The sequence below is a fragment of the Oryctolagus cuniculus genome, chromosome 1, assembly GCF_964237555.1.
Source record: "Oryctolagus cuniculus chromosome 1, mOryCun1.1, whole genome shotgun sequence".
Taxonomy (NCBI): domain Eukaryota; kingdom Metazoa; phylum Chordata; class Mammalia; order Lagomorpha; family Leporidae; genus Oryctolagus; species Oryctolagus cuniculus.
Window position 1 is genome coordinate 237,192,397 of NC_091432.1, and position 12,718 is coordinate 237,205,114.

The 12,718-nt window shown below is 69.5% G+C and overlaps 2 protein-coding genes across 2 annotated transcripts; both read right to left on the reverse strand.

Moving 5' to 3' along the window:
* Window positions 1-4,432: 4,432 nt before the first annotated feature.
* On the reverse strand, window positions 4,433-8,049 carry LCN10 (lipocalin 10). Its single transcript, XM_070066789.1, has 6 exons — window positions 7,804-8,049; window positions 7,253-7,392; window positions 6,889-6,959; window positions 6,452-6,559; window positions 6,267-6,365; window positions 4,433-6,007 (listed from the first exon to the last, which is right to left on the reverse strand). Exons 1-6 carry the CDS (start codon window positions 7,900-7,902, stop codon window positions 5,979-5,981), a joined length of 546 nt encoding a protein of 181 aa, XP_069922890.1. The 5' UTR covers window positions 7,903-8,049; the 3' UTR covers window positions 4,433-5,978.
* Window positions 8,050-9,040: 991 nt separating this feature from the next.
* Window positions 9,041-12,284, reverse strand: LCN6 (lipocalin 6). Its single transcript, XM_070063496.1, has 7 exons — window positions 12,006-12,284; window positions 11,781-11,920; window positions 10,224-10,294; window positions 9,730-9,840; window positions 9,500-9,601; window positions 9,268-9,293; window positions 9,041-9,156 (listed from the first exon to the last, which is right to left on the reverse strand). Exons 1-7 carry the CDS (start codon window positions 12,093-12,095, stop codon window positions 9,154-9,156), a joined length of 543 nt encoding a protein of 180 aa, XP_069919597.1. The 5' UTR covers window positions 12,096-12,284; the 3' UTR covers window positions 9,041-9,153.
* Between the last annotated feature and the right edge of the window lie 434 nt (window positions 12,285-12,718).

Genomic DNA, 12,718 nt, shown 5'->3' on the forward strand with positions numbered 1-12,718 from the left:
CAGGAAGCCAGCGGATGGGCTGACCTCACCTTCAGGAACTCGGACAAAACCCGCTGGGCCCCCACTCACCCCTGTGACCTGCAGCCCCCACTCACCTCCTCCCTGTGTCCTGGGCCCCCACTCATCCCTGTGACACCTGGGCCCCTGCTCACCTCCTCCCTGTGTCCTGGGCCCCCACTCACCCCCTGTGACCTGCAGCCCCACTCACCTCCTCCCTGTGTCCTGGGCCCCCGCTCACCCCCTGTGACCTGCAGCCCCCACTTACCTCCTCCCTGTGACCTGCAGCCCCCACTCACCCCCTGTGACCTGCAGCCCCCACTTACCTCCTCCCTGTGACCTGCAGCCCCCACTCACCTCCTCCCTGTGTCCTGGACCCCCACTCACCCCCTGTGTCCTGGACCCCCGCTCACCTCCTCCCTGTGTCCTGGGCCCCCACTCACCCCCTGTGACCTGCAGCCCCACTCACCTCCTCCCTGTGTCCTGGGCCCCCGCTCACCCCCTGTGACCTGCAGCCCCCACTCACCTCCTCCCTGTGTCCTGGGCCCCCACTCACCCCCTGTGACCTGCAGCCCCCACTCACCTCCTCCCTGTGACCTGCAGCCCCACTCACCTCCTCCCTGTGTCCTGGGCCCCCGCTCACCCCCTGTGACCTGCAGCCCCACTCACCTCCTCCCTGTGTCCTGGGCCCCCACTCACCCCCTGTGTCCTGGACCCCCACTCACCTCCTCCCTGTGACCTGGGCCCTGCTCACCTCCTCCCTGTGTCCTGGGCCCCCACTCACCTCCTCCCTGTGTCCTGGGCCCCCGCTCACCCCGTGACCTGCAGCCCCCACTCACCTCCTCCCTGTGTCCTGGGCCCCCACTCACCCCCTGTGTCCTGGACCCCCACTCACCTCCTCCCTGTGACCTGGGCCCTGCTCACCTCCTCCCTGTGTCCTGGGCCCCCACTCACCTCCTCCCTGTGTCCTGGGCCCCCGCTCACCCCGTGACCTGCAGCCCCCACTCACCTCCTCCCTGTGTCCTGGGCCCCCACTCACCCCCTGTGACCTGCAGCCCCCACTTACCTCCTCCCTGTGACCTGCAGCCCCCACTCACCTCCTCCCTGTGTCCTGGACCCCCGCTCACCCCCTGTGACCTGCAGCCCCCACTCACCTCCTCCCTGTGTCCTGGGCCCCCGCTCACCCCCTGTGACCTGCAGCCCCCACTCACCTCCTCCCTGTGTCCTGGGCCCCCACTCACCCCCTGTGACCTGCAGCCCCCACTCACCTCCTCCCTGTGTCCTGGGCCCCCACTCACCTCCTCCCTGTGTCCTGGACCCCTGCTCACCCCCTGTGACCTGCAGCCCCCGCTCACCTCCTCCCTGTGATACCTGGGCCCCTGCTCACCTCCTCCCTGTGTCCTGGGCCCCCACTCACCCCCTGTGACCTGCAGCCCCACTCACCTCCTCCCTGTGTCCTGGACCCCCGCTCACCTCCTCCCTGTGTCCTGGGCCCCCACTCACCCCCTGTGACCTGCAGCCCCACTCACCTCCTCCCTGTGTCCTGGGCCCCCGCTCACCCCCTGTGACCTGCAGCCCCCACTCACCTCCTCCCTGTGTCCTGGGCCCCCACTCACCCCCTGTGACCTGCAGCCCCCACTCACCTCCTCCCTGTGACCTGCAGCCCCACTCACCTCCTCCCTGTGTCCTGGGCCCCCGCTCACCCCCTGTGACCTGCAGCCCCACTCACCTCCTCCCTGTGTCCTGGGCCCCCACTCACCCCCTGTGTCCTGGACCCCCACTCACCTCCTCCCTGTGACCTGGGCCCTGCTCACCTCCTCCCTGTGTCCTGGGCCCCCACTCACCTCCTCCCTGTGTCCTGGGCCCCCGCTCACCCCGTGACCTGCAGCCCCCACTCACCTCCTCCCTGTGTCCTGGGCCCCCACTCACCCCCTGTGTCCTGGACCCCCGCTTACCTCCTCCCTGTGTCCTGGGCCCCACTCACCTCCTCCCTGTGACCTGGGCCCTGCTCACCTCCTCCCTGTGACCTGCAGCCCCCACTCACCTCACCCCTGTGACCTGGGCCCTGCTCACCTCCTCCCTGTGTCCTGGACCCCGCTCACCTCCTCCCTGTGTCCTGGACCCCGCTCACCTCCTCCCTGTGACCTGGGCCCCGCTCACCTCCTCCCTGTGACCTGGGCCCCGCTCACCTCCTCCCTGTGACCTGGGCCCTGCTCACCCCCTGTGACCTGGGCCCTGCTCACCTCCTCCCTGTGTCCTGGGCCCTGCTCACCCCCTGTGACCTGGGCCCTGCTCACCTCCTCCCTGTGACCTGGGCCCTGCTCACCCCCTGTGACCTGGGCCCTGCTCACCCCTGTGACGCTCGCCCTCGCAGGTGCCACACAAGCCCTCTCTCTGATGCGCCGTCTTCAGAACAATGAAAGAGACAGTCCGCACGTGCTCAGTGCAGGCGCCTCCCAGTGCTGAGTTCTTGTCGGGTCGGGTCGGGTCGGAAGGGGCTGCAGCTCGGTGGCCGCACCGCGGCCCCGGGAGGTGGGGAGGGCGCTGGGGGCCGGGGCCTGGCCTCAGGCTGGAGGGCTTTCCGGGAGAAAATCCCGGATTCTGCAGCCCGTGCGGGAGGAGCAGAGTGACAGCTTCCCGGGAGAGTCCGGCTGCCGCTCACGGCGCAGCGGGCAGCGGGCAAGTCCCAGTTCAGCACCCAGAGGTGGCCGCGGCCCACCCCCGCGTGCCCTGGTGCACAGACCCACACCACACTCGGCCAGGCCTTGGAGCCTGCAGCCCAGCCCGGTCTCCCACAACAGCCCCGGCCCTTGAGGGCCCGGCTGAGTGGCCACCGTGAGTACAGGACAGAGCCCTGGCCCTCCGGTCTTCAAGAGGTCAGGGGTCAGGGGCACAGGCCAGCCCCCCTCCACCCATCGCACTGCAGCTGCCCATCTGCTGAGAACGTGTAAGGAGGTGCCATGTGTGCATGCGTGTACACACATGTGACTTATGCACACATTTGTGGGTTGCGTGTGTGCACGTGTGCACTGTGCGTGCGTGGACTGCACATCGCGCTGGCCGCATGCATACATGTGTGTGTGTGCAGCTGTGTGTGTCCACACCTGTGTGCCTGCATGGGTGTGCACGAGGTGTGCACACGAACACGCGAGCGGGTGTGGGTTGCGTGTGTGTGCACTCGCGAGCTAGCCTCCCTCACTTGGAGAGTGCAGCCCCAGAGGGCGCCCCTGCCCTGCGGGACGCGGCCGCTGACCCTGTGGGCTCGGCAGCCTGGCCCAGGAAGGCAGGACCCCAGGGCGCGGCCTTGAGCCCCGGTCAGCGGCGCGGGCGCGCGGGGTAAGGGTCATTGGATCTGCCGGGCAGACGAAGGCCCTGAACCCCCGGAGGCACGGCCAGGGTGGCAGGAAGAGCTTGGCCCCTGCACCCACTCAGGGCCGTCAGCATCCTGCCTCAGCGCGTGGCCCGTCCTGCGGTCAGCGGCCCACGTCCAGCGGACACCCTCCGCCTCCTGGGGAGGAAGCCCTCCCTTCTCCCCCACACGCCCCCCGGCCCTGTGGGACCCTGAGTCCTCAGGCAGCCCAGGCCCCGGACGTGCACCTGTGGCTCTGCTGGGGCGGCCGGAACACCGGGCCATTACCTCTCCCCGTGCTGGGCTGCAGGTCCACACCAGGTGCCAGCACCCTGGCCCAGCACCCGAGCCCACCCGAGACCTCAGCAGCGATGGGCAGCCTGGACGCACGGACCCCGCGGCTGGGTCCACTGGCGGGGGCAGCCCCAGGGGTCACCGGGCGCTCAGAGCCTCAGGGCTCCAGGGACTGAGGGCTGGACGTGCACACATCCCTGCACTGACCAGGGCCTGAGGGAGCTCCCTGACAGCTCCCAGTGTCCCCGACGTGTGAGCCCAGGCAGCCGGGGGCGAAGCCTCAGCGCCCGACACCCAGCACTCACCAGGAGTGAGGGGTGGGACACCCTCAGAGCCCGGCACCCAACACTCACCCAGGAGTGAGGGGTGGGACACCCAAGCACCCGACACCCAACACTCACCCAGGAGTGAGGGGTGGGACACCCAAGCACCCGGCACCCAACACTCACCCAGGAGTGAGGGGTGGGACACCCTCAGAGCCCGACACCCAGCACTCACCAGGAGTGAGGGGTGGGACACCCAAGCACCCGACACCCAACACTCACCAGGAGTGAGGGGTGGGACACCCAAGCACCCGGCACCCAACACTCACCCAGGAGTGAGGGGTGGGACACCCAAGCACCCGACACCCAACACTGACTCCCTCCCTCCCTCCCTCCCTCGCCCTCTGTCTCCCTTTCAGATAGTCTAGAGGGAGAGGTGCGTTTCCTGTGGACTTGAGTAAGTGTGGCTTTTAGTCTCTGGAGGAAATTAGAAGCAAACACAGCAAACCCACAATTTTTCGTTCAGGATTCATTTATTGACTTATTTGAAAGGCAAAACCTCAGAGAGAGAGAGAGAGAGAGAGAGTCTTCCATCCCCTGGCTCACTCCCCGAATGGCCCCAACAGCCAGGACCAGGCCAGGAGCCAGGAGCTCCATCCGGGTCCCCCACGCAGGTGCAGGCCCAGCCCTCGGCCGTCCTCCGCTGCCTTCCCAGGCCAGCGGCAGGGAGCTGCGTGGACCGCGTGGCAGGCAGAGCCGTGACCCGCTGCGCCCTAACCCCGCCCCCAATTCCCCGTGAAGAGCCGTGCAGGCAGAGGCGCCGGCTGAGTCGGTGACAAGCGGGGGCCTCCTGGGACACGGCAGGGACATGGCACTGGGCGGGGCCTGTTTCCCTCCTCGGGAAGAGGCAGGGGCAGGGCAGCAGAGAACCCCCGGGGCCCCCGGGCACCAGCTTCCGGGGACACTGCCCACCCCAGGCCCTCCCCGGGCCCGGCCGCTCCCTGGTTGTCTCTCTCTTCCCCGGGATGTGCCCATGTGGGGGCTCCACAGACCGCAGTTCTGGGGTTCAGAGGAGCCCGTTCGGGTGCAGGTCTGTCGTGGACACCAAGGCTTGTGCCCCCACGGGAGGGTCTGCATCCATGCAGGGGGCACCAGCTCGTGTGGGGGCTGGAGGCCTGCACCCCTCGCCCCCCCGTGCCCATGGCCCTCGGCACATGCTGGGCAGCTCTGCGCTAAGGGGGCGAGGGGCATCCCAGGGCCCGGGAGGGGTGAGGTGGGACGGCAGTGCCTACTCTCATCGCTTCCCTGCCCACTGGAGACCTCCGGGCAGCCCTGGGAGTGGCCCCCAGCCTGGTCCTCCCTGGTGCCCTCCCAGGCACGCTCGCGTGCCCCACGCCGGCCCCGCCTCTCAGTCCCTCTCCACGCAGCGGCCTCTTCCGAGCCAGGCCCTGCCCTCGACGCCCGACCTCTTGCACAGCCGACTGGTGGGAGACCCACGGGCAGCCCCCACGCCCTCAGCACAGCGCCCATTGCCCGGGTCCCCCCACTGCTGGCCGCTCTGTCCACCCCAGTGTCCCCCGAGCTCCCAGGTCTCCGCGCTGGGGCTTCGTGGAACCCTGTGTTCTCCCCCAGCACCCTCGTACCCCAGCTCCACGAGACGGTGAGTCAGTGGGCACCTGTGGCCTCAGGCCTGCGCCTGCGTGTGCGGCCGAGTGTGTGACTGGCGAAGGCCTCTCCTATTAAAGAAGGTTCTAGAACAGCCTTGCCTGTCTTGCTCCCACCAGCCCAAGGCACGGCGGGTGCTGACGCAGGACCCGTGGGGCTCCCGGGCGGTGGCACAGAGACACGGCACACGGCAGAGCCTGGGCTGGGCCGGCCTGTGGTGTATTTCACACAGACAGGGGCGCGGCTCTGCGGGGGCAGAGCCAGAGCCCCCTGGGCTTCACGCGGCCCGCGGCCAGGGTCACTGGCGCCTCTCTGACCACCACTGGAGTCTGGCTGGCGCTGGCGCCTGAAGCGCTGCCCCAGGCGTGGGTGCCCCACGGGTGGAAAGGAGAGAAAGAAGGCGGCCGCCGTCAGGGCAGGGCGGTGTCGGCACAGGAGGCTGCGGGAGACAGAGGCAGTGGGGGCCTGGCGCTGCCTGGAGGCAGCGTCTGGTCCACGTGGACCCACGTGTGCGGCAGGGAGCCATGGCCACGCATGGCCTGCTCTGGGCGCCCCTCTCAAAGCCCGCACAGGCAGCCCCGGCTGACCGAGGCGGCTGGGGCCGGGGCTCCCCTCCCCCCGCCCTTCCCTCCCCTCCCCTGCCCCCCCTTCCCTCCCCCCCCCCCGCGATTCCGGGCTGAGCTGGAGGCAGAGCTCACCGTCCTTCTGCAGCAAGGTGGCCGCCGTGGACAGCCCCAGAACCTCGCACGTGTTCAGAAATTCTTTCAGAGTCCAGAAGCTGGAGATGGACTGCCTGCCTGCGGGCGGCACCGGCGTCCACCGGCGTCCACCGGCCGCACCGGAGGCCCGGCCCGCCCCGCCCTCCCCGGGCGCCGGCACTCACTGAGCAGCATCAGGCTCTTGGCGGTGCGGCCGCCGCGGCCCAGGCGCAGGTGGACCAGGCTCTGGCCGTAGTCGGTGAACAGCACGTGGAGGCCCTTCACCCCTTTCACTGCAAGAGCGCCCGGAGCCGCCGCTGGCGCCCGCCCCACCCAGGCCGCCGCTCACCCCGGACCCCCGCCAGCAGACGCGCAGCTCTGGGGCCACAGCCCCGCTGCCCTCCAGTCCCGGGCGGGGGGTCTGTCCTCGGGGGCACGGGGGCTGCGGGGGAGCCACGGCTGCACAGACCCCGCCCATCGGGCACACAGCCCCTCCCACCCGGCAGCGTGGCCCCGCCCACGGCCCGCTCACGCACAGGTGTTTCTGAACACAGCCCCGCCCGCGGCCCGCTCACGCACAGGTGTTTCTGAACACAGCCCCGCCCGCGGCCCGCTCACGCACAGGTGTTTCTGAACACAGCCTTCTTGCGGTCTTTCTTCAGCGTCACCACCCAGGACCGGCAGCCCTGCGTCCTGGGGAGGAGGCAGGCGCGAGCCGGAGGCCAGGGCGGCCGCCCCCGTCCGCTGCCGCGCGCCCAGCCCAGGTCCCGCCTCTGCCCGGAGACCTGGGGGAGGCAGTGCACGGAGACTGTGCTGGCCTTGTCGTTTTCCAGGTGGGACCACAGCCTGCGGCTGAAGGGAATGTTCCCCACGCCCACGGCTAGCGGCTTCTCCGGAAGTCAGCCCCTGCGGAGCTGCCACACTGCCCACCGGCCGGCTCCGGCCTCCTGGGCAGGTGGGCCGGGCTGGGCCACGCCCGCACTCACCTGCCGAAGGTGAGGCTCATCTTCAGCCGGCCAGGTCGGTCCAGCTTCAGCACGAGGGCCCCCAGCTTCGTGTTGTCTCTGCCTGCCGGGAAGCCCTGGGCATCAGTGGCAACGGCCAGAATGTACCAGAACCCTGAAAACTGCGGGGGGGGTCAGCCGGAGGAGGACGGCGTCCGGGGCCTCCCGGGGCTGCCCCTCCCCAGGCTCCCGGCCCCAAAACCAAGGGAACACGACGGGACCCTTTCCCAAGGCCCAGCCCATTGTGCACCAGCAGGAGTGCCCGTCCCCCACTGGGCTCCGGCCCCAGAGCCGGGCTGAGGAGAGCCAGTCTGGGCGGGGCTCATGGCACCTGCAGGTCGGGGCCTCCCCCACTGGCCCCAGTGGCCCCCACTCCTTCCTTCAGGGGCCTCTGGGGGCGGGGGCTCGTCTGCCACGGCCCCCAGCCACGGCGCCCACGGCTGCCCCGTGGGGACCGTCTCTGGCTCCAGCACCTGTCTCCCGTCCTGCCACCCCCGGCCCCCGCGTCCACTCCTCAGAGCTCCTGGCCTCACCTTGTTCCAGTTGATGTTGTGGGACTCCCTGGGGGTGTCCTCCTGCAGTTGGGAGCCCACGGCCAGGACCAGCACCAGCGCTGGCAGCCCCGGACGCATCCTCACCCTTCGGTGGCTGCCAAGGCCCCCACACTGTCCCGCTCGGCCCGCTGTGGGCGAATGACCCAGCCCGGAGCCCAGAGCCCGCCAGGCGGGGGTGGGCGGCAGGTGTGGCTCTGGGCTGTGCTCCACCTCCTGGCACAGAGGAGCCGGCCCTGCAAGCCCCCAGCCCTGCCCTGCAGCAGGTGCCCTGCCTGGGAGGCCCCTGAGGATGGAGGTGGGGCCCCCTCCTCCCTTCCTGGACACCCCACATCCCGTGCTGCCCTGGGCCCGAGGTCAGCACGCGTCCCAGCAACAGCCCTGGGCCGTGTCACCGGCAGCAGGCACCTGGCGCCTCTGGCGAGAGCAAAGGGCTGGAGCAGGCAGCACGGGCAGCACGGGCAGCAGCCGTGGGACTCGGGCCCCTGGGCCGCCCTCTCGGGGCCGAGGCATCTCGGTGCTCAAGCAGGTCCACACACGAGGCGGACACGTGTGTGCGTGCATTTGTGCATGAGTGTGCGTGTGTGTGCATGCGTGTGCAGGCATGACGGGCCCAGCCTGGAGGACACGGGCACCCGCGCACAGCTCACCTCACACAAGCAAGGGGCAGCCCCCAGCCCACACTTCTCCCAGGACCTCGGGCCGCCCCCACACCCACCAGAACCACAAGCACTGGCAAGCTCAGCCTCCCGGGGCCCTGGACCCTTGCCTGGTCCCTGCCTGGCCCCTGCCTGGTCCCGGCCCTGGCCCCTGCCTGGCCCCGGCCCCGGCCCCAGTCCCAGCCCCAGCCCCGGCCTGGAACCAGGGTCAGCCGCCCGGTCTGGGCCAGGGCGGTCCCAGCCGTGTCCTCTTGCCCTGGCCGCCCAGCCAAGGGTCCTGGTGGTCACCAGTGCCAGCTCCCTCCCTCCCCCGGCCTCCTGCACAATTTGCCGCGGGCACTGACCGGCCCCCACCTGCCCAAGCCGAGTCGGGGCCTGGGGAGGGGCAGCTTGTGCTGTACCCAGACCCAGGGGACACCAGAGGGCCAGGACAGACGACCAGGACAGAGGCGAGCCCCTTGTCCTGGTGCTGGTTCTGTGACGGGCCCCCTGCCTTCGTCCCACCTCCTCCCCCGCGCCAGTCGAAGCCCCACCCAACCACAGTCCCGAGGCCTGGTGCGTTTGCTGTGGAATCGCTTTATTCTGATGGGAGCAAGAGCCCCGGGCAGCGCTGGCCGGCCTCCCCAGGACACTGCGGGCGCCGTCCCTGCTGTCCCCGCTGCGGCCGCAGCCCTCACTGCAAACGGGGTGCACGTCAGGGGCCTGGCTCGCCAGAGGGGCTCCCGCCCCGCCCCGTCCAGCAGCAGGCTTGAGCCAGGGTCCCCGGGGGTGCACAGGAGGCACCTACCTGCAGGATCTTCTGTGCGCAGGTGACTGGGGGAGGCAAGGCTGCCGTAAGCGGGGGCCGTGGCGGCAGGAAGCCCCCACCCCAGGACAGGGCCGGCCCGGGAGCCTGACTCGGTGGGGATGGTGACTCCTTAAAGCCCCTCTCAGAGGCTGGGACGTGGCCCCAGGTCCGCACCCGCCCGTCGCGCCTGGTGGGCGTCGGAGCCGCCCCGGCCGCCGCGGCTGCCACCCACCGTCCTTCTGCAGCTGCGCCTGCTGCTGGGACAGGAAGCCCAGGCCCTTGCTCCACTTGCTGAAGAGCCGAAGGGCCTCGCCGCTGGCCGTCTGCGTGCGACCTGCCGCGGGCGCAGTCGGTCGGCAGGGCAGCGGCCGCGAGGGGAGCTCGCCCCGTCTCCCCCAGCGCCACGCCCCTGCACGAGGGTGAGCTCTGCCCGGAGCCCCCCCACCCTACCCCCCAGCTCACTGTACAGCTCCACGGTGTTGAAGGTCTCCTCCCCAAACTCCAGCTGGGTGAAGACCACGGCGAAGTCTCTGAAGTTGGTGCCAAGCACGCGGTACTCCAGCACGCCGCGGGCTGCCACGCAAAAGCCCCGGGGGCCGCTGGGCCCACCCGACCTCCGCAGGGGCCCTCCCAGTGGGCCCAGAGCCCCCGAGCTCTGGCCCTGGTCCCTCACCCCCTGGGGCCTGCACGAGGGGCCCTCAGTCACCAATGGACAGACAGACAGACAGCCCTGCCCTGTGGGGTGATGGCCTCCGGCCAGGCACCGGCCTTTGCACCGTGGGGTCCTGGGGCCACAGCAGGGCCCCACTGGCATCTGAGCACTGCAGGGCGGGGCCTGAGCACTCTGCCCAGGGGTCTGCCTCACCCTCGGGGCGAGCCGCTCTCCCCCTGGGCCTGCGGACGGGGCCTGGGGCACCTGGGCTGGGCAGCATCGGCGCTGAGGCCCTGGTACTTACAGGGGTTCTCGAAGACCCAGCCGGAAGTCTGCTTCACCAGCTCCACCTCCTGCCGGGTGCACCCCTCCAGCCTGGACGGAAACGGCACCAGCAGCCCAGGGTCAAGGGCGCAGGGGGCGAGGGTTGGGGGTCTGGCGTGCCCAGTGGGGGCGAGCGTGTGCCACAGGCGCTCTGCCTCCCCACAGAGAGGGGCCCTGGGGCGCCAGAGCCTCGAGGGGCACGGGCGAGAGGCAGGCGTGCGACGTCGGTGTCTGGTGTAGCGTGGAGACCACCAAGGGGCCAGAGTCCCTCAGCGGTCAGCCCCTGGGCAAGCAAGCCTGACCCAGCGCAGGGCTGTGTGGGAACTACAAGGAGCGGACGCCTCTGGGGAAGAAGCCGGGAACGCTAAGAGGAAGCCCAAGCAACCGGAACCGGTCCCTGGAAGACAGAGCTGGGGCCGGCGCTGCGGCACAGCGGGGAAAGGCGCCGCCTGCAGCACTGGCATCCCACATGGGTGCCGGTTCAAGTCCCGGCTGCTCCTCTTCTGATCCAGCTCTCTGCTGTGACCTGGGAAGGCAGTGGAAGATGCCCAAGTGCTCGGGCCCTGCACCCACGGGGGAGACCCGGAGGAAGCTCCTGGCTCCTGGCTTCGGATCGGCACAGCTCTGGCCGTTGCAGCCAACTGGGAAATGAACCGTGGATGGACGACCTCTCTCTCTCTCTCTCACTCTCTCTCTCTGCCTTTGAAATAAATAAATCTTTAAAAAAAATAAGATTGGGGAAACACTGTGGTACTAACGTGCAGCTCTCACCGCTGGGTGTCAGGTTGGGGGCGGGGCCGTGCGGTGACGAGGACACGAGTCAAAGGCATCAGTTATGGGGGGGCTGCCCGTGGGCTGGGGGGCTGCATGGGCGGGCACACACACGCACATACACACACATACCCACAGACGCACACATACATACATACCACACACACACACACACACACCACATGCACTCACAGCTGCCCCCACATACACACATGCAGATGCACACACACATACCCACACATGTGAATACACACTGCACACCCCGCATGCACACTCACACATACCCACACACGTGTGCACACATACACACAGTGCACACACATACCCACACACGTGTGCACACACCCCGCATGCACACTCACACATACCCACACACGTGTGCACACACCCCGCATGCACACTCACTCATACCCACACACGTGTGCACACATACACACAGTGCACACACGCATACACACACACCGCATGCACACTCACACATACCCACACACGTGTGCACACATATACACAGTGCACACACGCATACACACACTGCACGTGCACACACATACACACGTGCACACGCACGTACACACATACACACACACACGTGCGCGCTGCCCGTTGGCCGAGGACAGCCTGCACCGCGGCCAGGTCCGGCCTCAGCCTGCACCACGCTGTGCGGGAACTCCCCAGCGGCGTGACGCCCAGCAGCGGGCGGGGTCAGGGCACAGACACGGAGAGCAGGGCGGGAGCGCGGCGCGGGGGCCCCGGGCGCCTCACCCACCGGTGCCGCGAGGACAGCAGCTGGAGGCGGTTCTCGGGGGTGAGGGTCACCACGACGCCCTCGATGGTCTTCCCGTCCCTCTCCAGCGCGAAGCCCTTCTCCCGGGAGGCCACGGCGAGCACGTACCAGGGCCCGAGGAGCTGCGGGTGCGGGCGGACCGGCAGCTCCAGCCCCGCCCACGCCCCGCCGCCCCTGCCCCCCCCCCGGCCCCCAGGACGGCCTCACCTGCGTGGGGTCCAGCCGCCCCAGCCACAGCGCCCGGGCCCCGGGCACGGGGACCAGGGCCAGAAGGGCAGCGAGCGGCACGACCCACATCTTCCCGGGGCCTGCACGGCTGGGACGCCGCCCCCGCCGCAAACCCTTAGAGCCCTCGGGCGCCCCGCGGTGGGCGGTCACTGACCCCGGGCACCCGCCCAGCCTCTCCAGCAAAGCAGCCAGATGACCACGGGGCTGCCCCTGTGCCTGGCCTGGACCCTCCACTGAGTCTGCAGGGCTGACAGTGGCTTCTCTCCACGCCCCCAGAAGTTCTAGAAGGAGCCTGCCCCGCCCCCTGGGCATCGTCCCCCTCTGAGTCTGGGCAGGCTGGCGACCCGCCCCACAGAGCCAGGCCCGCGGGTGGCCAAGGTCAAGGCCAAGGACAGGGACAAGCTGAACCAGAACGAGAGGTTCTTGCAGGAACTGCGGTCCAATCATTAAAATACAGGAAGTCCCAAAGCGGTTTTTAAAAGGCTCCCGCCCACTCCTGGCTCACCCACCCCTGGCCCCACAGACATCCTGTCCCCCAGCCCCTCCGACCACTTCCCACCGGCCAGCGCCCGCCAGCTGCGGCCATGCCGCCAACACCTCTCCTCCCCAGAGTCCGGCCTCCGACGACCCCCAACGGCGTGGGCCTCCCTCACCCCCTCAGGCCATCCAAGACCCCCCGGGAGCAGGGGGGA

Bases quoted from the DNA above. Each gene is read 5' to 3' on its own strand.
- LCN6 (XM_070063496.1), bottom strand. From the start codon at position 12,095: ATGTGGGTCGTGCCGCTCGCTGCCCTTCTGGCCCTGGTCCCCGTGCCC. The intron at 11,921-12,005 runs GTGAGGCCGTCC...CCGCACCCGCAG, and splicing joins GGCGGCTGGACCCCACGCAG to CTCCTCGGGCCCTGGTACGT. The intron at 9,294-9,499 runs GTGGGTGGCAGC...TGCCTCCCCCAG, and splicing joins GGCGCAGCTGCAGAAGGACG to TCACCTGCGCACAGAAGATC.
- LCN10 (XM_070066789.1), bottom strand. From the start codon at position 7,902: ATGCGTCCGGGGCTGCCAGCGCTGGTGCTGGTCCTGGCCGTGGGCTCC. The intron at 6,960-7,252 runs GTGAGTGCGGGC...CCTCCTCCCCAG, and splicing joins ATGAGCCTCACCTTCGGCAG to GACGCAGGGCTGCCGGTCCT. The intron at 6,008-6,266 runs GTGAGCTCTGCC...TGTCTCCCGCAG, and splicing joins CACCTTGCTGCAGAAGGACG to CCTCCTGTGCCGACACCGCC.